The sequence below is a fragment of the Cinclus cinclus genome, chromosome 9 (assembly GCF_963662255.1).
Source record: "Cinclus cinclus chromosome 9, bCinCin1.1, whole genome shotgun sequence".
In the NCBI taxonomy this organism is placed as follows: Eukaryota; Metazoa; Chordata; class Aves; order Passeriformes; family Cinclidae; genus Cinclus; species Cinclus cinclus.
The window spans coordinates 9,408,634-9,436,361 of NC_085054.1; the positions used below are offsets into that span (position 1 = coordinate 9,408,634).

The 27,728-nt window shown below is 40.8% G+C and overlaps 1 protein-coding gene across 1 annotated transcript; it reads right to left on the reverse strand.

Annotated features, from left to right (window-relative positions):
* Window positions 1–632: 632 nt before the first annotated feature.
* On the reverse strand, window positions 633–15,676 carry GORASP2 (golgi reassembly stacking protein 2). The gene is made up of 10 exons (XM_062498348.1): window positions 15,614–15,676; window positions 7,433–7,513; window positions 6,496–6,699; window positions 6,016–6,102; window positions 5,434–5,564; window positions 5,000–5,132; window positions 4,751–4,874; window positions 4,304–4,390; window positions 2,273–2,368; window positions 633–1,585 (listed from the first exon to the last, which is right to left on the reverse strand). The coding sequence occupies exons 1-10, from the start codon at window positions 15,674–15,676 to the stop codon at window positions 1,266–1,268; spliced, it is 1,326 nt and encodes a 441-aa protein (XP_062354332.1). The 3' UTR covers window positions 633–1,265.
* Window positions 15,677–27,728: the final 12,052 nt, after the last annotated feature.

Below are 27,728 nucleotides of genomic sequence, written 5' to 3' on the forward strand. Positions count from 1 at the left end.
TTGAGATGCTATTATGATCAGAAGTCAGATACTGTAGTTTTGCTCAGGCAAACTACATTGCCAAAATTAATTACACCGCTGTTGAGACAGACAGCTCGAGCCTCCTGATGATATGGGTAAGTTTGCATATGCTTGTAGAAATCACTTATAGATGAAATCCCAGTAATATAGAAGGACTGGAGTGGTGCAGAGGAGTTTTCTGCATCAACTCTACCTGATAACAAAAGCAAATTCTATCACCTGAAGTACAGTGCACATAACAATTTCTACAAGTGCATAATCTACAGTTGATCTGCAATTTTTGTCCTAAATATGAATTTAAAAATCCCAGTATGAATCATATGCAGGCAGATTTAATGACTCATTGCTGCAATGGATTTAACCACAAGTGCTGATCCTGCCTGCCATTAAGATGTCTGGCATTCCCTCTTGGACCCGCTCCTCTGGAAGGGGGCACTTTCACAGATCTGTGCTAGAGAGAGCTAAGCTAAAATGTTAAATGAGACTTAAAGAATTTTTTTAAAAAGTGCTATTTTGTCACACAAAGAATAAAATTCCAGGAATTTATTGCTATATGTATGCTTAATCCATTAATTCACCTTACAGTAGTCATGAAGTGCCAAATTGTGTGCTACATTTAACATTCCATGTATTCCCTTCCAAATGCTGTTTTACAGTGGGCATATGAAACAACGCAGCAGTGGTCACAAAACATGGCTTGAGCATCTCTCCAGAGCTTAAAGACAAAGATTTGTGTACAGGCTGAATAACAACATGTCAGTTAACAGGCCACTCAGCAATTTTAACAGAAATATCTTTAGGTGGAAGTTTTGCAGCGTTAAAATTCACAACTCAGACTAAACATTCTCATCCCCACTGTAGAAACAAGATACTTGCAAAGAACAAGAACTATGGTAGGTAAATGTCACACGCAAGACCCGCTTCATTTCTATCAGAAGCAAAAATTGCTAATTATAAGCAAGGACAGGCCTAGCAGGGTAAGGCTGTGAGCCTGTATTAAAAACATACCTCAGAGTTTGGCAGTGGAACTCTATTTACCACCTGGGCTTTTTTTGGTAACATACAAGTTCTTCCTCCCCCCCACACTTTATAAATCCCCTTTTATTTTTATTATACCTCCATATTATTTACAGGACTTCTAAAGATTAAGTACAAACTAGTATGAAATTAATGACAGCTTGCTTTTCAAATATGTATCCCATGGCTAAATAAATACCAAGCCAATCCAGGAGAGTGATCTGGAGTTACGATTCAGAACCTTGTGTATCTGTGGTTCCAGCTGTTTTCTCATTAGCTGCGGAGGATTCATTTGATCTGTCAACAATAGTTGCCCTGGAAGTTGGAATTGCACTATCCAAGGTGAGTGCAGAGGTCTCCTCTACATTTTCAGTAGTGCCAGGGTTGATGGAAAAGCTTCCAGCTTGAGTAATAGAGGGAAGCAAATCTGTAGGCACTGTAGATGCCTCTGTGACCAAAGGAAGCATAGGAACACACTTGGGTGGCATTGACAGAGGTGATATTCCCATTAGATGCAGAGGTGGCAATGGGGGAAGGGGTTGCAAACCTAAAGAGACAAAGGGGGGAAAAAAAGGCAGTGAGCTGCTGCACACCACAGCCAGCTCAAATGGTGTTTGTGCAGCACTGACTCAGCAGGCTCATTTCAAGCCTGATACTTTTCAGATTTCAGAATTGAAGAATCGGAGTAAATTCAAGGTTGCTTGTGACTCCCCAGAGAACTAGGTATTTAATGCATTAACACTGGTGAATAGGTTTTTCTGGCCTTCACTGAAACTGCCAGAAACAAGAAGTTAAAAAACCCATATTCCATATAAGCGTCCAGTATTTTTTTGCTTACTCCATGTGCACCTTCAGCAGTTTTGCTGAATTCAAAACTGTAAATCCAATATTTGTTAATAATTCTGGCATTCAGTTCAGGGAGCTCCAATCTCCTCATCTAGCTTACAAGGAAACACTTCATATTTTCTTTTACCCATAAATAATATACTTTCACTTTTGGCACAATCTCTTCTGAGACAGAAATCAGATAATACAAAATGAAATATTTAAACACAGATACAGGTTTAGAATTATCTAAAGACATATTCCTTGTCTACCTGATCTGGGCACTAACATCCACTCCCACCTCAGGCAAACATTTAATGTACCCCCTTCAGGACTCCCCCAGATGGGTCTAATTTAGAGTGACAAGGATAACTCCAATTACAGAGTTTCTCATTGCAGAAGCACATACCAGGCTGTATGATTTCTGGAACAAGCTGTGGTGCAGGTAAATTAAGTTTGGACAGATCAGTCAGGTTTGGAAGCCCTGCTGGTAATGGCATCAGACCTAAGAGAAGAGTGGAACAGTTATAGCTGAAAAGTTAAAATTGTCTTTTTCTAATTGTTTCTTAGATCTTGTTGATAACTTAAAACACGCTTTATACCCTGATCATAATTTTTACATGGAAGAATGCAAATTCACCTGAATTTCAGCTTTTAAGGTGCATAGTGAGAACAGACACCTACTGCAGGAAGTCTGGACTAACAAATCCATAATCCCAAACCCTTCAGATTTTTCTGAGGAAAGCAGAATCTTATTTCAGAATTACAAAGTTTGCATTCCAAGTTCAGCTTTCATCAAAGGTAGTTGTTTCACCACAGCATTATACCAGAATTTCTCCATTCCCAATCTGAGTGGCAAACAATATGATTAAATATATATCAATATTAAACATATATGTATATATTTTATATATATACATTGTAGTCCCTGTACACAGTAGTCCCTGATCCCTAATATTGATCACTCTATTATTTGTCTTTTCTACTTAGTTCATGACTAGAGTAAATCACAAAAATTGTGTATCCAAAGGCAAGACAAAGGAACTTTCAAAGTCAGAAAGGACTGAAAGTAGAAGAGAAACATCCAGTGAATGCAACATATGGCTTTCCATCACTGTATTTGCTATGGAAAATCCTCCTGCTCCAAGGGCTCTATTCATACTTTGTGTTTAGCTCAGAAAAGGCTAATTCAGAAATAAACTGTTGATACTACAGTACGAAGATAGAGAGGAGAAAAGTCTTAAAGCAAGGCCACTGTGTAGAGATTTTGATTAAAAACCAGCCATCTTTACCTACCCATGAATTCATTTGCTATGAAGGCTGACATAAATTGGCTCAAAGAGCTTTCATGTCAGCTATATGCAAATTTGGCTGAATTTTTTTTAATTTCAAACAAGCTGAACTTCATACAAATTCACTCAAATTTTAAACCTCCAATATATCCAGTAAGAACAATTTCACTAGTACATCCATGCAAATTGCAAGAAATATTCCAATTTGCTTTTAAAAAAGCAATGATACTATTCAGAGAAAAGGTGAACAGAAAACTTGCACTTGCAGAGTTTAGGGAAGGGGTGGATTAGGTGGCTGGGGAAGAAAAGGACAATAATCTTTTTCTGCCTAGTGAAGACAGAAAACTACAAACAAGTTCAATCTGTGAGTTCTCTGCCCTTGTTTGCATGCACTGAGCTCTACTGCACATATTTTCTGTGTTGGAGGCTGTGCCTCCAAGCATTATGTAATGGAAAAAGCTTTATCTACTTGTCTCATAACAAGCAAAACATAAAATACGACTCCTTCGGTGTTTTGGAAGGCACAATTGATTCCTGTACCAGCACACCAATGCCACAGCAAAATCCTGTACAATCCTTATTTTACCCCTCATGAATACTTCTGGAATAGTAGTGTTTGAAATGTTCATTATTATTAGGAAACAACCACAGGAAACAAAGGAAACATTAGGAACAAAAACCATTAGGAAACAAAGACTCTTACTTGTATTGTTACCAGTTTAAATTAATATATAGTTCAGAAACACTAACAGCAACATAAATTCTATACTGCTAGCCTACTATTTATGCTGGGAATAGTGATCAAGCTCAGTATTTAAAAATGGGTTTCCAAAAATGTTGCAAATAACAAAGCAAAACCTTCCTGAGAAATCCTGAATACTGCATCTGCTGTGCAGGGAGCCCTAAAAGGTAAACTTGGTAACTCTTGTTGCCACGCCACTCCTCTGTGCTACAGACATGCTGTGAACATACTCCAAGAAAAATAATTTTTCACACTGTAGAAGTTGTATAGAGAGAGATCTTACATGAAATGCATAAATTGTATGAAGTTATACCTTCCCCAAAAGGCAGTGGAAAAGACAGCTCTCTTCTCTTGCTCCTGTAAGATTTTTGTTTGAGAAATGTTTTAAGAAATTTTGCTTACTCACCTGGTAATGTAGTTGCTGGGTTAACTGGTGGCACAGAGGTAAGGGATTGACTGACTTGTGGTGGTAACAATGGAACTGTTGGAACACCTGGTGGGGTAGACAGGGAAACAACATTGATTTTAGACATACAACACTTCATCTTCTTTCCCTAAGGAATATAAATAAATAATTGCTTACAGGAGAATTACTATTTGCCTTAACAATAAAATGCTGATAAGAAAAACAGTAGTCTAAGTAATACACATAGTATTTTTAATAGAAGTTGTTTGCAACTATTTTGTGAGCAAGTAAAGCAACAATCCAGTACATTAACCTTTTTTGTTGAGAAAAAATTACGAGAAAGTTTTATTATCTCTTCTGAGTTCTACTCAATTAATAAGAAACATCTCAGAGAACAAAAAAGTCAGAAAAGCCATGCATTTCAGGTCAGTTCCTCCCAATACCAACCTGTGCTGAGAACATTACTGACAGTAGTTGAAGGTGAGCTAATAGAAAGTCCTGAAAGACTCTGCTCAAGGCCTGCTGACCCAGGAGGGAGGGTGGCTGAGGGATTAACTGATGATAGCTGAACCTTATTGAAAGAGAAAAGAAAGATGCATCATTAGGGTTTGTTTTTACGTGAGCCAAGAGAAGCAGAAAAGCAATAAATATCATCATCCATTTTTACCAAGCTGAAGGAGAGGGACCACAGCTTACCTCTGTGAAACCATCTTTAAGGGGACTGAGAGATGCACTAGGCAACTGTCCTGGGAGAGAAATTTTCTTTCCCTCTTCAAATGGACGAGTAGGTATCCTATGCAAATATCCATAACCAATGCCACATCCTAGGCTTTTAAAATATGAAGATTTTTCAGTCAGGTGACTTTTACAACTACAGACTATAGCAAGCAATGCATGAAGAACACAAGACACCAAGAAGTTTCAAGGTAAATGCTGTACAACCTTCCCCTCCTGCCCCCACATTGCTTCCCTATGGACAAATAATCAATACAAAACAATTAATAGAGCAAAAACACTTCTGATATAACAACACTCTTTCCCTGTCTTTGTAGAAAACTTAAGCCCAGCAGTTTTCAGGCTGGTGTTGTAAGAAAGTTGCCCCATCCCCCTGTAACACATTGTCTCCTTACCTGCCTTCTCCACCCCAGGCAGAATTTGGAGTAATCACCACTTCCCGACAATTATCTGTGTCTGTGTTGTACACATAAAGTTTTAATGGCTTTGCTTCATGCGTTTCAATAAGGGAAAAGAGATCTTCAGACTGCAAAAAGATAAGAATGAGTAAGGGCTTTCTTGTCCTTACTTTATCATTTGGCATTAGATCAATCATCCTAGTCCTGACCTTCTGTATGGACTCTGGTAACAGCCACATGCTGCAGCTGTTGCAGTGCTGCTGTTTTATCACAAGGCCAACTTTAAAATGTGTTTTGCTACACAGCTCAGAAGATGTGGCACAAGCCAGATTTCAAACCTGCTATTCAAAATATTAATTTTAGAGTACAAAATTTGAATCTGACTTCATGAAGACATTTAAGACATTCCAGGACTGCCTTTAAGAAGAAGCAATGCCTCATCCATGCCAGAGCTCCTTCCTGTTTGCATTTGATTTCCATTCACACTGAACAGAGACAGAGACAGGGATGTTTCAACTGCCCTGGTACAATTGCGATTTTTGTTATTAAAAAATAAAGACCTCATTTTTATATACTTACCTCATTCATGACAGTATCTGCTCCAATGATATAGTCACTGTGAGGTCTAAGTCCAGCTAATGCAGCAGGAGAATTTGGCTCCACTTCCTAGTTTTAAGATGGAAAGTTACAAAACACTATGTAACTGTCAGCAGAACACACAGGTATGCACCTTCACACAAGCTCTGAGGCAAACTGGTCAAGTTTTCAACACAGTGATGAAACAGTGTTTCTATGGCAGTCCCTTTTCATATGGTTCTGGTGTTGTACCAAATACAATATCTCTGAGTATTGTACGAAGCCATTCATTTAAATATGAGACTTGACAATATACTCACAAATACACATGTATAGTTCTAAAGTCTTCCCAAACTCAAAATCCATCATAGCCAGTTTGATCACTGAGAACAGTTTGATCTCATGACTTGTTAGCTACATCCTGTGCAAGTTACTTTCCAACAGAAACAGCAGTAATGAGAATACTTCCAAGTCCATACGTACCAAGACGTGCCAGACGTTTTCATTGGCCCCATCAAAGCTGCAGAAGCGAATGCTCACTCCCAGCAGGCCCTGCCCACCCCACATGTTGCTGGGGGTTACTGATGTTTCTCTCAGTTCCAGTGTTTTGCTACTGTACACAAGCATTTTTACAGGTTTTTCAACATTTGCTTTCAGCAGGTCCTTGAGAGTGTCATTGTCTTTATTCTGTGAATGTTTAAACAACAGTTGGGTCAGTGTTTGACAGAACAAGCATTCCCTTCTACAGCAACACTTCTATTTCAAAGATGCTACACTGTGCATTACTAGGACAAATATTAACAGCTGCTTTGTAACAAGTTTCTAGTCCCTTCACAAGTCTAGAATACAATTCTGGAAAAACTCTGGGTCTTCACAGTAAAAGTCATACTTTCCAAAAATGAAAACGCTTCCATTGGTTCAGAGGCTTTCTCAAATGCAGGCATAGGGGTGCAGAGCTTCCCACAGCTGGGTTTTTCCACTGCTATCATGGTCTGTTGTTTGACAACAGCTCTGCTTGAAAGCTCTCCCATGCCTCCTGCCCAGCCAACAGCTCTGACAGCAGCTTTTCACTCAGCCTCTTTGGAATATGTGAAGTTTGTCAGTTCTCATGGAAGCAGACAGAACTAGGGGGGCCCCAGCATAAGCCATGAGGGGTGGATCAGCAGGCAATTCTGTCTTGGTGCAGATGTCTGCAGAGAGCATGTCTGTCTTATTCTCCAGCTACACTCAATAGAACTGTTCCTACAGAGTGTAGGAAATCAATTCTTGATGCAGTTTCCTTTCCTCATTTTAAAGGAAGAATAAATATTTTATATATATTTGAATAAAACAAATCCATTGGTTTACCTATAAATGTCATAAATGTCAGATTCTCAACACATTGTTTATATTAAAAGTTATAAAATAGCAACACACTTACCAATCTTGAACCATTAATGGACACAATAAAATCAAAGAATGGCTCCAATCCAGCTCTATGCCCCGGTGAGTTTTCTTGTACCTAACAAAGTTAAACAAGTATTTAGTAAAAGCATTCCAGTCCTGATTCATAGATTAGAATAATATTTCTACTTCTGCCAAGTGTAGTTCTAAAAGCTACTAACATTTGTAGGTTTAATTTTAAAATACTCAAATATAATCATATAATCTATAGAACCAAAAACATCCCTCCCTCAAAAAATAAAATACATTTCAAAAGAATTAATAGTTTATTAATTGAGGAATGACACAGCAGTAGCCATTCCCTTGGAAAAGCAGTGCTTAACAGTTGCATCAGATAAATTGTAAGTACTTGTTTCAAGAAAGGAGATTATCGTGAAAGTACAAGGTTAATGAATTCTGAAAAGGTTGGTTAAAAAGTACTATCTTTCCACAGTCATACCAACATTGGACCTTGCTTTTTATCTTATGCTTACTAAAGGAAGAGGAGAGTCACATCTGTAAGCACAGGTTGTTATCTCATGATTAAACATCACCAGGTGACATTGTTGAGACACAGAGGGCACCTGTACAACCAGAGATTTCACTAACAGACCTTCAAGTTGCAGGAAAAGACACATGCAACTTTGCAGCCATGGCAGCTCAAATAATTCATCCACTCCACTAAGACAAGTTTTGGATACACACTGCTCCCAGAAGCTATAAGTATGCTTTTAATTCCAAATGGAGTAATTGAGAGACATGTTGCCAATGTTATTTTTTTACTATTGCTAGCATTGCTGACAGTAAAAAGTAACTCCAGTATGGCTGTCAGATTTTTCTTACAGCTTTTTTAGCAAAGACACTCTTTTTCTGTGTGGAAGCTGATTCATTTTACTCACTGGCTTTTTCTTTCATGTACTACAATCACCTTCCAAAAAGATCTAAAAAAGTTACCCTTTACAGTCCCTTATATTACATGTTATTCTACCTGACAGAAGTAGTAAAAATGTATTTGATTGTTCAATACCAGTCTGATTCTGCAGAAACTGAGTTTTCTTAATATGACTTATCTAGAAAAACAATTCTAATATGGAATTTTAAAAGTGCTTGATTACTAATAAAACTGTTTTTAAATTTTATTTATCTCTGCCCAACATGTTCACAAAATCAGAGCCTGGGAAAAAAATCAGATTACTTGTGGGTAACAGATGCCCAAATCTTAGAATATTAGTCACATAATCTAAATCTGGAATTAGTAATTCCAGAGTCACCTCACACACACACTGATTGCTGTCCAAGATTTGTAAAGCAGTAAGAAAGTATGAAACCAACAGTACCCCAAAGTATTAAGAATCACTGAGGCAACAATAACATCCCCAAAGTCCACATTTATACCTTGTAATGAGAACTTGAAGTGTGTCTGTAAAAGTGCCTCTTTGAGATGCCTGGATGTTCCTTGGAAATCATTTTCTACAGCTGGGGTACAGGTATTCTCCCTCTCCAAGTATTAAGTGTATGGAACCACATCTCCCAGTCACCAAATATCCTGCAGTGCCTGTACCTAGACCCAAGCTAAAGTCTCCATGTTACTTACTCAACCTGTCCAAGATGCCTCCCACCAGGAACAACCAGAGATCAGACACCAAACTGTGCACCAGGTAATAAGGTAAAAGTACAAGCCAAGCTGCATGGGACAGACACCCTGGCTCCAGCTGCACAGAAACTCCCAGCACACTGTGGATTTGGCTTTGGCATTTGTAGACTGCTTCTAGAGCTCATTTAACTGTAGATGTTCAAACTTGCAATAATGTAGGGCTTCCTGAGAACGGCCTCCACAAACAGATATTTTAGCTTAGAAGAAAATCCACAGAGAGGCTAAAATTCACTATATGAATTATTCTTCCCAAATGTAGAAAGCATTTACTTAGCACGTTGAATACTTGAGACCTTCCTGCCAAAGAGAGGTTAAATAGTTTTATGAAAGGAGAATTAAAAAACTCTGCTTTCCTATAGACATGATCCATAATGGTATTCTCCAACTTGCAGTTTCTCTTGTAATCAAGTAATTTAAAATATCCTCTCCCTTCCTGTGTTTAAGCGGTAAATGTAAGATGAGTTTATGCTGTTTGTTGTTTTTCCCTCAGTTTAGAGAAGTGACATGAAAATACTCTAATAGCCTCTCTCTCTAAGTTATTCCACCACATATTGCACAGGTCATATAGGAACTTACGGTTTGTGTTTTTAATGAACCTGACATACAGGCTTTAAACCACAATTTACTTAGCAGATGGTTTCAGAACTTCCTGGGAAAACAGTTTTAAAGACATAATGTGTGTTAGTTAAACCTCAGCATTAAAAATCAGTGCATCTGGCATAACACATCAGATTTTTAGGACTGGATACATCTCATGGCCTTGAAATTATGAAAGGTCAGACTTCATCTCATTCAGAGATTTTCCTCCATTTCTAAATGAAATTCTTTGAAATAAAATACCAAACCATACCAAAATCACAACAACCCCCCTGCATCCTGACAATATCCCTCCCTAATGACCTCCAAGAGATTATATTCTGAGCACTGTGAATGAAGAGTGGCCAGTATTCAACAGAACTTTTTGAATTAAGATGGAGTACATACAATAGATGAGAACCACATATGTTCAGCATCCATCAAACTCAAGCTCACTGACCCCTGGGATGTATAAACAATTTACTGAGAATACTAAATCTGTGTTCTGCCCCAAACTGATGTAAAAACTACAAGGAAGCTGCAGCTAAAAGAAACCAAACCCTTACAGCTGAGTCAATCACACCTCAGAAGCAGGTATGTGCCTCCCTTCTGTTATCCTGCCATGCACAGGTTGTCACAAAGTTTCCTATTTCCCTGGCCTACCTTCACTGATAGAAAAGCATGTTTACACCTGGCAGTCCCAGAAATGCCATCCAGAAACTCTGAGTCCATTCCACATGAAAAGTCTCCTCCTTGAAGAAGAGCTATGCTCAGTCCTGCACAACAATTGCACTGTCCCCATACAGGTTTTGCCACACCATCTCAGTCACTACCAGTGCCAAATGCACAATACAGCTCTCTGCTCCAAGCTCTGTGGCCTTGATTCTGTTCCAGAAGCTACAGCAACAAAGGATAACCAGGGACCTTAGAAAATACAAGGACATAAATTGCTCCACCTCTCTTGAGGATGGAAATAATAAAGATTCCATGGATATGTACATCAACTCTGTGTCTCCTGAGCAATTTGGCTTTATGCAGCCTTGCTGGGTGCCCCAAGTATTTAGTAGCTTGCCTTTGTACTTGAATAATTGCTGAAAAATAACCAAGTAATATCATTTACAACAGATGCTACTGCAGGCAAGATACCATCCCCAGCAGCTTGGGAAGCCTGATTCTCTCAAAGCCAGCTGTTATTTCAGAAATACAAGTCACAGACCCATATGGGTAAATGCCACGACTTTCTAACAGTAGAGACACAGTGGCACAGGAAATGCAGAGAAGCTGTGGCAATGCAATGCCAGAGCTTTTTAAGAGCAAATGAAGAAAACCTCTACCAAATGCTGAATATCTGAGAGCAGAAAAGGGCCTCAGTGCTGCAGAGTTTCAGTTTCTCACCAAGATGACAGCAGGGCTGCTGAGTACATAGATTACACACTGATTTCACTTTTAATTCACTGTCAAGAATTAAACAGGAAAAATATTTCAAGGTCAATACACTAATTTTAATTTGCAGTACTAAAAAGACTTTCCAGGTAAACACACAAAGTTTTTCTTTGCTGAACACTGCTCCCAACACTATTCTATGCCCACACAGTATACGTTGCACATTACACATTTTAAGAAGTCTGCTCAGCAGCACAAATTGAGGCCCCAAGAGAGCAGTGTAACTGCAAATGAAATTAGGCACTGAAATGTGGATTTTTCAGAGGCAGATGAAGGCTCTGACCACTTCTGAAAGACAGCTACCTTATACTAGTTTTTAAACTTTCAGAAGCTTAGCCTCAAGCATTAAATACACAACTTCCAAGGCTTTTTTTTCCCACATAAGAAACTTTTCCCAGTATTCTACTTTATTAGCAAAGAAATACTGAAAGGTTTTTTTGTAGTTCTTCCACCCACTCTATAACTGGCAGTAAAATTTCATTACGTATCATACATAAGCAATTCCTGTTAGATCTGATAGATTCTCTTGGATTTCTGTCAGTTATTTTAGTACATTACGTTGTGTGACTGAATTGAATTTCCTGATGAAGCACAGTTTTCAAAAGAAAAAGCTTTGTAAGGTTTTGGTTAAAAAACCCAGATTCTATTTAAGCAGATAACCCTTTATTTTAGCACAAAGAATTTAACTCAAGCTTTTAAAATGTGACCCTCCCTTAAACGATAAGTCATCAATTCATGCAACACGTTTGTATCACTATTGCAACAAACCCAAGCACTCAAACAAGAGTGGGAAATTGAAACTTTGGGCACTGCTGCTCAGTATCTTTTAGGGAGAACACCATGTAACATGGTAGCATACAAATTCCTCACAGATAAGAATTCTCATGTAGAATCTTTCAACAATTTAGTTTGGAAAAGACCTCTGTGATCATTGAGCCCAACCACTAACCCAGCACTTCAAGTCCACCATTAAATCTAACCCAAAGGCCATATCTACACATGTTCTGAATGTTTTCAGGGATGGAAATTGAACCACTTCCCAGGGCAGCCTATTCCAACACTGGACCATCCTTTTGATGAAGAAAGTTTTCCTGAAGTCCAGTCTCTAAATCTCTCCTCGTGCAACCTGAGGCTCTTTCCTGTTGTTCTATCACTTGTTACTTAAGAGAAGAGGCTGACCCCAGTTTGCTACACCCTCCTCTCAGGGAGTTGTAGAGAGCCATGAGGTCTCCTCTGAGCTCTTCTTCTCCAGGCTAAACACCCCCAGCCCACTCAGCTGCTCCTCACAGGAGCTGTGCTCCAGAGCTTCTCTGGATCTGTTCCAGCACCTCAATGTCTGTCTTGTACTGAGGAGCCCAGAACTGGACACAGCACTCGAGAAGTGACCTCACCAGTGCCCAGTGCAGGACAATCACTGCCCTGGCCCTGTTGGCCACATTATTCCTGATACAGGCCAGGATGCCACTGGCCTTGGCCACCTGGGCACACTGGCTCATGTTCAGCTGCTCTCAACCAGCACCCCTAGACTTTTTCCACTGGGCCACTTTCCAGTCACTCTGCCCCCAGCCATGGGGATATTGTGACACCATCTACTAGCTGAGTAACTGTCAGGTCATTACATCAGCCTGGGCAAACTACAGCAGTTTCACACTGCTGAGCAAGAAAATTACTCAAAATTTTCCTTCATTCTGTTTTCAAGAGCAGAAACAAATACATTAGTGAGCCATATACAGAGTCAGCCAGTTGGTCTAATCAGCTACACACCTTATGTTAAAGGAAACTTGAGGAGAATTGCTTCAAACAAATGACTCATTACTAGGTCTACCTATGAAGAGACTTGGGCAACAGAACACTTGGCAACTTTTTCTTCCTCTTACCAAAAAAAAAAAAAAAAAAAAAAAAAAAAAAAAAAAAAAAAAAAAAAAAGAAACAAAGCTACGTTTCAATGTCTAGAGCACCAACAATATAACCCAGAGCAACTTCTCCTGTCAAGTATGAATACAATGAAATTCTTTTCCTTTGACAGCACTTCAGTCCTGGAGGGTTCCTAATTCCTGTTACAACTGCACTGCTGATAAAGCTCACAATGAAAGCAATATTGCACAGAGTATCAGCAGAAGTAGCCAAAAGAATTAAGTGATCTAAAAATCTGACATTAAAAATTCATGATGGTAGTGCTCACTTGCTGCATATACTTCTGTCCCTATTTGAAGTGAGCACAGACTTTTTACTAGTTTTGTGGGGAGGCAGCATGTACAGTCTAAAAGTCTCACTGTAAAAATCCTGTAACTTGCAACAGTCCCAGTCTGCTCACCTTTCTAGCAACTTGTGCTTGGCTCCTGCAGTCACACTGAACAATGTAAACTCTTTGTTTCATGGCCATTTAACACATATTTTTCATTTATCTGCCTTACCCTAACAAATTCTTCCAATAATTGATTTTTGTTTCTGACATTTCTATAATTTTCCCATATGTAATGAAATCTTTTAAACAATCACTTTACATTATTTACAGAAGATTGGTGTTATCAAAGAAATCTGATCTTACTCAAATTAGATCTGTAACACTGGAAGACTACTGCTGCATTCCCCTACCACTCTCATTTACCTCATTAAAGTACTGAGCTCAGAAAGAAAATGTACTTGAGAGTAAATTAGAACAAAACAGCATTTTCCTTGACCCCAAGTTCTACTGAAGGCCATTCCATGCAGACAGAGCACTTGTGCAGAGCTCCTCTGACAGTGTGAGCCCAACGCTATCTGTAACAAACTTACTACAGAATGGCAACTGCAAAATTAAACTTGGAAAAACAACAGTGGGAAATCCTAGTCACATTCATGCATGCCACGTGCATTTTAATAAAAAAACATCCCAACTTATAACTGTTATGCTGGAATCATTATGCAGTTTAAGATGCCTGTCCACAGACAAAGAGTAATCACTCATTATTGTGACATCTCAAGATATCTATCAGTAAGAAGACAGGGCAGTGAAAAATAGCAATATCAGTCTGTTTAAGACAGCAAGTAGGTCCCTTCCTGCATTTAATATGAATAAGGATGTCCTCTTGGAAATCAACGTCTTTAATGTGCACCTCTCAATTACACTTACAAAGACTGGCAATCAAACACTGACATTTTGGGCCACAGCAAAAATGTTACAACAAAAAAGTGCCTAAATGAAAACAGAAAGCACCAGATCTAAGCAAGATTACAAGAAAAAATGAGTAGATTCTACTTCATGAAAGAGATTAATCTCAATTTATTAGCATGCTTTAATGAAACAGTATGAACTCATAAATGTGATGTAACTGATATTCTAACTGCAAAGTACATACTGGTTTTACAAGTGTCCAAAGTAAAAAGTTAATGAAATTTACACTGTACTATGCTAAAGGAAAGAAAAAAAAGTCTGCCAGTTTTACCAACCTGCAGAATAGTATTTTGGGGGGGAAAAGGAGAAGACAAAATGGATTGACATAAATTAATAACATTGAACTCTTATATACCATTAATATTAAAGGAGAGAAAAAAAACCCACTGTGACTTTAGTCCATACATAAATTTTAACAGACTGTTTGGATTTGATCAGAACGTCAGTATTTGGTTCTCAAAAGCAGAGAACTTATCCAAAAGGCTCTGATTCCAACAAACACGCCAGCCCAGCACGGTACCCAGAGTGAGGGCACTCACACTGCAGCTACAGAGGAAAAGACAGGCACCGTGGTGAGGGCAGGCACTGACTCCAGCAAAGTCCCCGCGCCCCAGATTCCACAGCAGGACCTGGGAACCATTCTGCTCACTAAAAACAAAAGGAAGGGCTGTCAAAAGGCTTATTTACAAAACCTGAAGAATGCAGCCCAATAAGGCATTTTGTATTTCGCACACAAAACCAATGTGACTATGAAAAATTGGACTTTCACTGGAGTTGGTGTTCTGCGTGTCATGTGAGCACCTCGATCCGACACCCCTGAACTACTGCGGAGGGGCAGCAGCTACGGTCCCGTCCGGTCCGGTCCGGTCCGGTTCGGTTCGGTCCAGGGTGCAGCGAGCGGGACAAGCCGGACGCGTTATCCCGGGAGCACCCGAGCGCAGCCCAGACCCGCGGGCTGGGTGTGGACAGAGTGGAGGAGAGGTCGCCTCGCCCTCGGAGGCTGCCCAAACCCAGCATCGCCTCCCACGCGCCAGCCCGCCGCCCTGGTCATTCGGAGGCACAACCTGGCGGCACGACCCGGCCCGGGGAATTCTTTATTCTGGACCAATTCTTCCTCGAGACTTCCCAAACCCGGGAGCGGCAGCGCGGGCCCGGCGCACCGCAGCACTCCCGCGAAGGAGCCCGGGCGGCCCCGCTGCCCAAGCGCGGCCCCGGTGAGTGCGGCGGGGCCGCCCCGGGAGCCCCCGGGCCGCTCCAGCGCGGCCCCACGGCGGGACAGACCCCACGCCCGCGGGCTGCCGGCGGGCCGAGCGTCAGGGTCGCCCGGCCGGGCCGCGCCGCCGTGCCCTTACCCGCAGGACGTGGTAGCCCTCGGTGCCGCCGCCGGGGATGTCGATGCTCTGCGAGGCGCCCATGGCCGCAAACGCGCCGCGACGGGGACGTGGCACCGCGCGCTGCCCCCGCCCGGCGCCGGGCGGGGCCCTACGGCGGCCGCGAGGGGCCACGGCCGCGCGCTCCTGCCTGGAGCCTTGTCGCCCCCTGGCGGCCGAGGAAGGCGCCCCCCACGTGCAGGGCGGGGGCTCCCGGCGGTGCTAGACAGGAAGAGTTAATTAATTTATTAGCGTGTGTCAGCCGCATTAATGAGGTATAGTAAGTGTGTGCACAGAACATAAAGGCGACAGGTCATAACCTATGCTGCCTTCCCTACTCCACAGCTCTCTGGAGCTCCGAGCGCTGCTCCCTTGCGAGGCCGAGCCGTCGGGGCTGAGGGGCGGCGCCGGGAGCGCCAGAACCCGTCTGGGAGCGGGGGCTGAAGCGGGAGGAGCAACGCTACAGAGAAGCGAGAAATGCTGCCCAAGGGCCGAATTTTGGACTAACCCGTTCCAGGGCATGCACTGCAAACCTGAGCGCGATGCCGGGGCGCTGTCGCGGCAGGCAGCGGCACAGGCCTGCTGTGCGGGAGAGCCGCTGGACCGCCCCGCCCGGCGGTGAGACCCTGCGGAGCCGACGGTGCGGCTGGAGAAGGCGGGCGCTGGGTTATCAGGGAGCACTACGAATCTCAGGTGCAGGTCTTCCCTGCGAGAGTTCTTTGTTCCTGGAAGGCTTTTTCACAGTCTGCCCGTGCTGTTCTGCTTCCGATCCCGCAGACCGCCGGAGAGATGGCCTCTTTAAGGAATGCTGTCACCGGTCTTTCAGTGATGCAGAAGCACTATTTATTGGTGAACTGCAACACAGTGTTAAAATATTCTTAATGGAGCACGGAAAGTATAGTCGCATTAGTGTACTTCACTTCTTTTAGGCAAATTTCCCTCTGTATTATCATAGTGTTTCACTGCTTAGTATTAAAAGCCTCCGTGCACTGTGCTTGGGATTTTTACCCCAGTGCTGCCTGCAGAGATGACCAACCCCTTTCCACCCTTGACCACCTCACTGTGCTCAGCTGTTTCCACTGGAGCAGACAGGCTGTTTCTCCGGGCACTCTGGTCAGGCATGGCCAGTTCTGCACTCCACCTGCACACCAGTCCTGGCATGTTTACCTCCCTACATAGTGTCTCTCCTCATCAGTACAAGAAGAAATCAACTCTAGGATATCCAGAGGTTGCAGTGCAAAGTAAGAAGGCAAAATTAATAATACAGAAATAAACTGTACCTTTCAATAATTTCTGTGCTCTTAATATAGTACGAGACCTTTGTTACTGTGAGCTGAAAAAGCAAGTCAAAAAACTATACCATCTTAGGCAAATCTCATTCCATGCACATTCCGTTTAGATTCAGGAGGGAAATCCCAGGCATGTTCCTTTTTTTCTTGCTATCAGAGGTTCATATAGACAATAGTATAGCACAATGTGATCCAGAGACAGTAGCTGTGATTCACCACTCTTCATCCACAACTTCCTAAAAGATCCACAGCGAATGGCAAATTACCAGCCACTGTCATTCTTTTGCTCTCTTCTGGCAGAGTGGCTCCTGTACAATACCTCTTTTTATGCTTCTGGGTAGGTGCTGTCTATTCTATGTGTGTTGTATTCAATGTGTGTTGTTTGTAAGGTTTTGTGTGTCCATGAGGCAGATGCCACCTGGATGTTGTTCCTCCTGGCTGACTGGCTTTGTGATGCTTGTCTATCCTTTGTTGAAAACTAACCCATGGGTGAAAACCTTCACCTGGTGAGGGCTTCTATAGAGTTTGTTCAATCTCATTGCCTTGCCTTGGGACTGGAAGACTTTTGAATTACTCTGTTGAGAAAAAAAAACACAACTCAAGCCAGTCTACAATGGGTTGCTTCCCTCCCTAGTCAAAGTGACATACATTCTAGAGCATTTTTAGACCGCACAGTGAATTTCAGTGACAATTCTGTTTCCGTAGAAATTTTGAAAAATTAAGTGGCTTTGGTGCCAATAAACATTTCATTAATGGCCAGCATTTCCTATTCAGTTTATGTCGGGTCAGATATAATAATTGTGCTTCACTGAAGACACGAAAGCCTCACTTCAGCATGTTGCACACATGATCCTGATCCTTAAGAAGCTATCTCTCGGCAGAGACAGCAAAGTAGACACTGCACAATACCTATTAGAAGCCCCTTCCCATGTAATTAAAAACTGTAAATGAAAGATCTAAACTTTGACTTCTTTGGAAAAATAGAAAAGCCTTCATAGTTCTGCCCAGCAACACCAGGACCAAAAAGAGTAACAGTGTTTTGCTATTAAAAAGTTGCCACTTTGGTGCAGAAACATTTGAAAATCTGTGATGTGAATACTAGCCTTTCACACACTTCCATCTGGCCTCTAAACATGTAAACAGCCTTAAAACTGGGATTGGCCAAATTACACAGCGCTGATTTTATGAACCTAACTTCTAGTTACACAGTTCCCAGTAAGCAGCAAAGCCAAACCCACCACATACAAGTTTAAAGGTGAAAAACACCTCTGTCTTTGTTAGTAACACTTCTAAGGCTGAATTCTGCTCCTTTGGCCATTGAGAGGTGTGTGAGGGGCTGAGGAAGAGCACTCTGGCAATCTGCAGCAGGTATTGCATCCAACTGTTTGTGAAAGGAAATACAAATTGTATCTACTCTGACTGTAATTGCAAGAGTGAAGTGTTATCAAAGGAGGAATGTCCTTCACATTTCCTAAAGGTGCTAGTGGTGAAACAAGGCAACAAATTTTGCAGCTCCTTGAGTCTGCTCAGACATTACACCCTCTGAGACCCAGTCAATACCATTGTACCTATAGTCAGTTTGTCTTATTTTCACAGCAACAAAGAAAATCCATTTTCTTCTTCCTCAGGAAATCTGTAGAAGTTTCATGCCTGCATATGATGAACTCAAAAATAGGCAGCTATGTTTTGTTCTGACCATCCACTAAGAAAAAAAATTAACTCTATCCCAGCCAAACAAGGACAATCGCTCAAGTCAACTCTTCAGGGAAATCTGAACCTGATCCCTCACTGGAGACATAAACTACAAACATCACTGCAAGACCTGAAATTCTTTTCCTTAAGAACTTTTGCCTTACCGCAGAATCTCTCCTTTCCATCAAAGTGCTGTCACCCTTTCTGGGATAGTTTCACCTCAGAGCTGCCTGCAGTTGTCCATCAATTCCTATTGAGGGCTGAGCTGAAGCACACAGGTTTATTTGAAGAAACATTTTTGAATTTGATCCAGTGTTCTATGGCAAAAAACTAGTCTGTAAAAAAAAAAAAAAAATCAAACTAACTTTAGAACCCTCTTAGATAAAAAGACAAATCTAACCTAAGAAATAGGGAACAAGATTGCCTGAAAGTATCACTTAAGACTTAATGACAACAAAACCCCATTTGCAGAAATTAACTAACTAATATAACCTACCTGTTCTTTTACATTTGTAGCTCAGCAGCTGCATTTCAAAAGCAATTAAAGTTAATGAGCTGTGCTTTATGGTAGAATCATGAAAACTTAATTGGAATAATTAGTTGTGAGATAGCAAGTGCATCTTCCTGGCTAACAACATGTCATCATTTGATAAGAATAATAATGAATTTAATAAATAAATCAGGACCCTTCTAATATGTTAATAAAATAATGAAGTAGAAGGCACACATGTGCAAATGATGAATTATTAGTTTGGAGACTGCACACAGCACAATTGTCTGAGGAAGATGGATGGGGAAGTGGCCTTCTTGAAACTGTCAGCTACAGCTGCTGGCTAAAATCCAGTTTGCAATAGATGAAGCAGCCACACTGACCTTTGCAGAGGATGTGCTGCAAATGCTTCCAGTGGGGCAGCATCCTTCTGCAGAGCAGGATATGCAGTGGATGAAGAAAAGCAACTGTGCTTTCTTTTCCTCTCCTTTAACCCTTCCGTATTATTGGTGCTGGGCAAACAGGAATGAAACCCAGGCATGTGTGGCAGGAAGGGAGCTACAGTGAACAAATCAGTCTATTTGACCCAAATCACTTAGAGGCTAAGACAGGCAGAAAATTATGATTTATTGCAGAAACGGTCTTGAGCTCAAACATAGACATGCACACCACAACAAAAGCTTTTGAGGCATTATTAAGAATCAGTAAATAGAATAATTTTAATTAATGTGTGCATTTAAAATTAAATTAAGTGAATACTGCCAGAGTTATGGGAAGGCCTACAGTAATAAAAGGGATTGTCCCAGTAAGCAAACACTGAAGGAAGGTGGTTTTAGGTGGAAATAGAACAGCAGTGTTCAATGACTAAGAAGATGGTCATAATACAGCTTTTAGTTTTATCCTTTAATCAATGTATGACCTCATTCATCTCTGCTCTTAATGTATTGCCCAATATGAGGAATTGCAGTTCAGAATATCTGCTTGTTGACTTCAGTCCCAGCAGAGCAGGACAGAGCTTGGTAGGAGCAATAAAGAGTCTGATGTATGTCTAAGATCAACTCATATGTTAGCAGTGCCCAAGGAGATTCTTTCTCCTTCACTAGCACACAGGGAACAACCTACTGCTACTTGGAAGGCATTCACCTGGCTGTGCACCCACAGTACTTAGAGCTTCACATTAAAAGACCTAAAATATAGACCCTTCAGCTCTACAAAAAAACCCAAAAACGTAGCTCTAGCTCACACAAATAGCTGATAAAAGCCTGCTGACGCAGGGAAGCCATACACACCCATCCACTGGCTGCTGGAGTTCTCACAAACACTAACCATAGTTTTAGACAACAGAGACCAGGAGCAGTAGGTGCTTTGGAACTGAGACAATCTGCGAAGGAATAAGAAAGGTAGCAATGGTAAGCATTCTGCAAATGTCAGTTCTTGACCTGCTGCTGGAAACAGCTGTGAAAAGATCAGACCATGTGTGAATGTAAAGAGAAATTAACAGTGCAGCACTTGGAATGGAAGCCAAGCATTTATGAGTCTCTGACCAAACAAGCCCCTGAAACTCTGCTCTGCGGGTTGTGTTTAGATACTGTGGTCTGATGCTCTAAAAGTTAATTAAGTACAGAAGTAATGTGGGGCTTTTGTAAAGCTGGTTTCATGGTCTTTAGCTGCTATGCAGCTAAACAGAGAATGAAATGCAAGGGAGGAAGGCACTAGCTGAACAAATGGCTCATAGGCAGTTTGCCCTGTGAGAATGCTGCAGGGCTGGTTCTCCTCTGGTGCTCCACGAGGCACAAAAGACCACGCCAAACTCAAAGAGCCTAGTCTTGACCACTTGACTTTTTCTACCACTCTAAATATCTATCAATTTCCATGCATAATGGCTGACTTGCACTAATGCATAAGGGAGGGGAAGCAGTTTTCCTGAGACAGTTAAGAGTGACTTGTATCCAGCAAGGAAGGAGCTGGAGCTCATAAGCCTTCATTTGAAAACTAAGCTGGTGCAATTGCGACACGCAGCAATCTTCTTCAGTGGGAGAGAGGGGCCACAATGTCTCAGGATCTGCCTGAGCACGCTGCATCTCTGCAAGGGGAGTGTTCTGTGGCAGATAGCTGCCAGAATTGCTCTCTGCTTTTTCCCCAGAGCTCCCAGCATGGAAGCATGTGTTAGCACTGTAGTCAGTGTTGTCATGCTCTGGTTATTATCAGGAGCAGTTCCTCTGGCTGCTGTAATTTGCACCGAGAACTGCAGATGCCAACAACAGATCAGAGAATTGTAAAGGTAATCTATAGCTCTCTTTCCCAAGTCAGTTAAGACCAGAATCAAGGCTTTTGTTTCAGAAACCAGAAACTCAGCAAAACTAATTTGTGGAAGTTCTATTAATAGCACACAGGAAATTACCAAAAGGCTTCATTGCTTTAACTCGTAAAAGTGATTGACTTGGCTGTAATACAGTTAAACTCTGTCTTCCCAAAGCTGCTGAAGTCCCAGTAGCTCTGAGTTAGACACTGGTAAGTAGTTTTCACACAGATCTGAGTGGCACAGCTTTGACTATTAAAGATATTATAGCCATAGGTTTCTGACAGAATGGCTTATTATACAATTTTTACTATTAACTTTTGATTAAGCTCAAAAATATATATCTTCTGCTCCTATAAATCTTTGAAAATGTATGGCTGAATATTGGAATGGTCTTAGGAAAATCAATGTCCTCTCTTCCTTGCCTTCATAATTACTTTAAACTTGCAATCCTTACTCTATCTTCTTGTCCCATTTCATATAGACATCAGCCCCCAAATTCTGGCCTGAAGCATAGTGTTAAGAATTTTTACAGAGTGTATTATGAAGAGGAGACATAATAGAGGAGAATAACCTTTAAATAGATGTATTCACAGTAAAAGATGCACTGCTAAATGGTTAAGAGAGGGCACAAAGTTTATGACAAATGTCAGAATGTTTCAAAGATTCACTTCATTATTAACCAGGAAATAACTCAGTGTATGTGAAATCACTGCTAAAAAAGAAAAGAAGCCTCTTTAAACTATATTGAGCTGAAAACAGGGTTCATTATAGAAACACAGATAGAATCTTAATTATAGAAGCAATTGCATAGACTAAGGTTCTGGCCACCCAATTTAGGAACCACAATGCACGTATTTAAGGGGCTTAATGTGCCTGCTACTATTCAGCTGTAGATTGCAGCTGGCTTTGGGAGTGCTGCAGCTAGGGATGTTGTGAAGAAGGGGACATAATGAAGGATTAATTAAGTAATTTCCAACCAATTCATTACATGGTACTTATATGCATTGTCAGTCATTTTTGACCCAAGTAGTTAGCCTAAAATCTGGAGTTTTGGAAACTGCTTATATTAAGAGACTTTCTTGATAGCCAAGGATTTGCTGCTGCACTCCTTTTTATTTACCAAGGATGTGTTAAATCCTGTTTTCTTAAATACAACAAATCAAATGAGATGGGTTTTTTTTGCTCACAGAATCCATTCTGCAGTGTCTTGGGTGTTCAGTACTTTGTATGTGATGTGTACTATTTCAGCTTTAGTTCTATAAAACACTTCAAATTAATTTATCATGAATTAAGAAGTTGGCTCTACATTTTGCTTTATCTACAGTTTCTCTAGAGCCCTTTATCAAAAGTACAGACTGAAACATTAATAACAGATGTTGGTCCATGTAAAAAAACCCCAAAATAAAAAATTTACTTTGGAGTTTCCTAACTCAAATTTTACAGTTTAAGATAAAAGAGCAGTAAGACAGGAAAACAAATGTACACTTTGACAGCACTATCAAGCTGCCAGAGTGTGCTGAGGGATGTTTAGAACAGCTGCCAATGAAGACTCTTCTAGAAGAAATCAGTACAGGAGAAAAGCTGACACTAAAAACTGTCTTGTATTTAAAAATGCATCATATATGAAATCCTTTTGTGTCCTGTCCTGAACAGGGTTCCATTTATTGAAGCTGACACAAAGGTCCTTCTTGGAAAAAAGTCCAGACCTTTTCTATAGGCTTTACAGAGTTATTGCAAACACACTGAACATTAAAAAGAGAAATCACATCTGGCCTGACAGATTTGACCAGGCAGAAATGCCAAATACTATTCTTGAATATCAGGGATAGAAGAAATCCCTGGGATGGTTTCATCCACAGTATTTGATTTTATAGCTTTGGCCTTCATAGATTTGGTTGTCAGAGTACAGGAGCAGCTCTAAAAGCTGGAAGAAACAGAAACCACCTTGTACGAAGGCAGAAGTGCCAGAGAGTTGCCTCTCCCAGAAGCCCTGTCATTTTGTTCTGCATCCCTGAGTCCAGAACAGGGGCCCTCTGAAGCAGTCTACAAACACTGTTGTGCTACACATGTGCTATTACTGGGCTACTACTCTTTTGGCTAACCTGTGACTGTGAATAGGGTGAAAGAGGAAGAAATACAAAGGTCCTAGAAAGCCCTTCTTTACAGAAAGAAGGAATAAAACAAATATAATCACAGGGCATTTGAGATAAACAAATACTGCACTCATACTCTGACACAAGGATGATCTGACCCCTGGGCTATACACATTCACAAAGCTCCTCTTTCCTGCCCACAGAGCTCCAGCTCTCTGACAGCCCTCCTAAGTGCATTCATTAGTCACAGAAGGACACATTCCTCCATCTTCTGGACAGCTACAAACTAAGCACCATTAGCCTCTTTCCAGCCATGCTCGAAACAATACATTGCTAGTTCAGAGAAAGCTCAATCTGCTTTAGCCTCAGGAAAAGACCCTTTTAGACTTTGTTTTATTTTTGAATTGTTTTCGTCCTGACATGTAATATGAAAGGTTCCACAATTATGCATTTCTTTAGTTATTTTTAATCCTCCCTTCAGAAAAAAAAAACAACAAAACCAACATTCAACTCCCTGTCCCTTACCTTTTCTTGCCCTGAGAGGTCTTTTGTGATTAATTTTCTTCTGCCTCAATAGCTGATAACTTCTTTTCCTGCAAGTCTTAGGGAGAAGGATTCTATCTTCTACAATGAGAAATTTTATTTTTTGAGCTTCTGCTGGTATTTATCACATCCCTGAGAAAGCAGGCAGCCTCTCCTTGTGAACACCATTTACTTTTAGATTAGGTTTGGGAGCTTGAATACAATAAAACAAACTGGTAATGTAATATATGCCATGGGAGTGGCAATCCTCAAATAATGGCCTTAAAATCCTAGGAGGAATACTACCAGGTAGAATTATTCTGTAGGTGGAGTTTGTTAAAGCCAGATGACTGTTCTCATAATGAGCTCTGGCTGGAGGGAGCAAATAAAATGTATTTGGAAGAGAGAAAAATCCTAGGATATAATCAGATCCTATAACCCTAGCCAGAAAGTAGTGTCAACCCAATGCAGCACCCTACCTTCATTCAAAAAAAAATCAAAAATGGAATTTCTGCTTTCTCACATGTACTAATGAGATTGGCTAGAAGCTGGAGCTTAGGTTAATCCTTCCTTTGCCAGCTATATGTGTACTTCTGGCACCGCTTCCAAAGAGGAAATACTAAAGGACTTCCTGGGTGAATTAGCAAAATCAGTGAGTTATAGAACAAGAAAAAGTGCCAGAGGTCATTTTCACAGCTACCTAGATATGTTAAACTTAGTTAAAGCACAGTTTATGACAAGAATCACTACCCTTGGACAAGCATCTGTTTGCCATGGTTTCCATTTCACTGCAGGCAAATGGAGCTCTCCCTGTTTTCTGCAGTGTCCCAAAGGCAGCAGCTGAGGATGTCACCCATGTGTTGAGCTTAAAAATCAAAGGAGCAGTTTGTCATCTGAAATCACTGCACTGAAAGCCAAATGACACAGAATAACAATGCCTTTCCATACTGCTGACAAGAATGATTCAATGGCCCTTTCCAATGCCACCTGATCAGATTCATTTCTCAGCAAGCATAAAGTTTGGGAAACAAGAGCTGGTGGGCCCAGATGGATGTGCTGGAATATCTTTTATTTATTTTGAGATGGGGTTTGCAGGTGTCAGTGCAATTGACAGGACTGGTGATGGAGTACCACTTGGAAAGACCCAGCCAGTTCCTGGAGCTACCCTTTTATTCCTGCTGGCACTGACTCCTTTTCTAGCTGTTCTGGTTAGATCACTACTAGAGCCAAGGGGTTTGAGTCCTGCAACACCTCCTTGAATATATGGACCAGCTTTTATGCTATAACATACTGTGAAGAGTGTGGTGTTATTCACTAAAATGACTGAACCTTAACCACGAGGGCTTCTTTCCTTCTTATGGGATAGTGTTAGAGTGCAACCTTAGAGAGAAGTGATGACCTTCAAAGACATTTCTGGAAGATGCTTTATTTGTTTTCAGGGACAGACATCACCTACTAAGTGCATTTCTTTGAGCATCTTTTCTTGATATGGTGTCAGATTCAATGAACTGTGGGATGTTACATGGGGCTTTTAACTTCCAGCACAAACTTGGATGTTGTCCTAGGTCCAGATACTCCTGGAAAAGGGATTTGGGCCAAGAATCTGCTAAGCAAAACAACATCAAGGGTTAAATGGCTGAAGAAAATTGAGAACAGATGATCATTTGAAATTTTTTCCTACTTAAGTCAGCATGAAGGGGAAAAATTGCGGTCACCATAAAGAGACTAACAAACAGAAGTGCAGAGGAAATTGCTGCAGCCAAGAAACAAGCAGAGGAAAGGCAGTTTACCCACTGGTTTTGATGGAAGCCACAGAACTGCTTAGAAAAGGAACATAAGAGTGCCGCAAGAGCCAGAAATTTCAGGCTAAGGCCCATATCCAGCAGGAGCTGGAAGAGGCACAGGCTCACAGCCTACAGGCAATTCTCAGATCCAGGTCTTGAGGTGAGACCTGTCCTCACCTACACATCTGTGTGTTCAGTTTTCTCCCCGGCCTTCTCTCCAACTGCTTCTTCCTACTGCTTCTCTTCAATGACTACTGAAAGCCCAGTGGGAAACAGCAAATCTGCTGACTGGGGGCTACTGACACAAGCTTAAAGTTGCATTTTTTTCATATTAAAATATCAAAAGCAGTGGGTCTGTTTCCAGTGTGTCTCCAGTTTGTAAAAGCCCTTTTTTGTCTTTTAAAATATACAATGTAAGATTTGTAGGGGGTTTCTAGCTCATCTCAGTTTAACCTTGTTATATCTCCTTGGACCCTCCCTGACAAAACTGGCTAATTCCTTTTGCTCAATCTTTAAAATGTCCCTCATACAGAGACTAAGCTAGGAAAATGTGAACAGAAAAGAAGCAATTTTAAAATCTGTTCAGCGCAAAATGCAGTCAGAATTCAAAACTACACAGACTTCTTAGAACAGTGAGTCTTATTTGTTACAGTTGTTTCTTTTTTTTTAAATTTAAGTATGCAACTCCTGACCTAACTGTCAAAACAAGAAACAGACATTAGAGAGCCTTTGAATTATTTACTGTAATATGGGTAACATTTTAATCCCACTCAGTTAAAAAGCAAACAAAATAAAAACGCAGGCTAGTTTTTAGTTGCCTTAAAAAGCTATGATTGCAAATTGTTTAGAGCAAAGTGTTAGCAAAGCTGTTGAAACAGATCAAAGCACAACTTTAAGAATGCTGACACAATTTTAGAGGACTGTCTCAGTCAATACCAGTCATCCATGAAGAAGTCCAAGCACATCAGGCACAGAGGACCCCATCTCCTACCTCTTCAGTATTTTCTCTGTTCTTAGGGAAATCCCTGACTCTGCATGAGTTTTCTAGTGGTTAACCCTTATCAAAAATATTAAGATGATTGTGGGGAATGGTTTTATTTTTCCACTGTAAATACACAATACAATTCTTTATCACCTGTGAGATATTTCCAGTATGTCTAGCATTATATTTGATGAGGCCAAATAAATACAAAAGATTAATAGATCTAAATATTGACATTTGATTCTTCTGATATCTGGAAAGGAGATGAAAATATTTAGTCTCCTCTTACACTGGATCTCTGCTTGTTGGTTAAGGTTGGGGGATGTTTGTTTGTTTATTTGTATGTTTTGGGAGGGTTTAGTTTGTTGGGGGTTTTTTTTGTTTGTTTGGTTTTTTCTTTTCTTTTTTCTTTTTTTTTGTTTTTGGTTTTTGGGGGTTTTCTTAAGGTCTCTAGATTTTAAGGTAGTTTAGATTTTATTACTTTACTAGTCAGGTCTCCCTCCTAACTGCAAGTGGAATAATCTACTCTCACTTCCAGGTATGTGCTTAGGCTTCACCATCACATTTGGAAGGAAAATAGGAGACACCAGATATCAGATTCATCCTCACTCTTCATCCTTAGAAATATTCAAAAGAAATGTGGACACGATCCTGAATAGGGGTCTCGGACAATATAGCCTGAATATTCACAGAGGAATTACAGTGCCCACCATTCTTATACCATTACATGCAGCTGTGCAGCTGTACCACAGCAGCACACTTTGGCAGGTTAAAGTTGTTGATGTTCAGCCATGAAATACGACCCTGAAATTGTAGCTGGAAATCAGGGTGCAAACTGACATAAGGAATGCAGAGCATCTCTTGTGATCACCCTGACCTTATTTTTCCTTAAACTGATTTTTTCTTCTGCTGTAGTCACATCCCTTTTAGAACCAGGGCAGTA

Coding starts and splice junctions, on each gene's coding strand:
- GORASP2 (XM_062498348.1), bottom strand. CDS start 15,676: ATGGGCGCCTCGCAGAGCATCGACATCCCCGGCGGCGGCACCGAGGGC. Junction 5,565..6,015: donor CAGATACTGTCATGAATGAG/GTAAGTATATAA, acceptor ATCTTTTTGCAG/TCTGAAGATCTCTTTTCCCT. Junction 1,586..2,272: donor TCCAGAAATCATACAGCCTG/GTATGTGCTTCT, acceptor TTGTCTCTTTAG/GTTTGCAACCCCTTCCCCCA.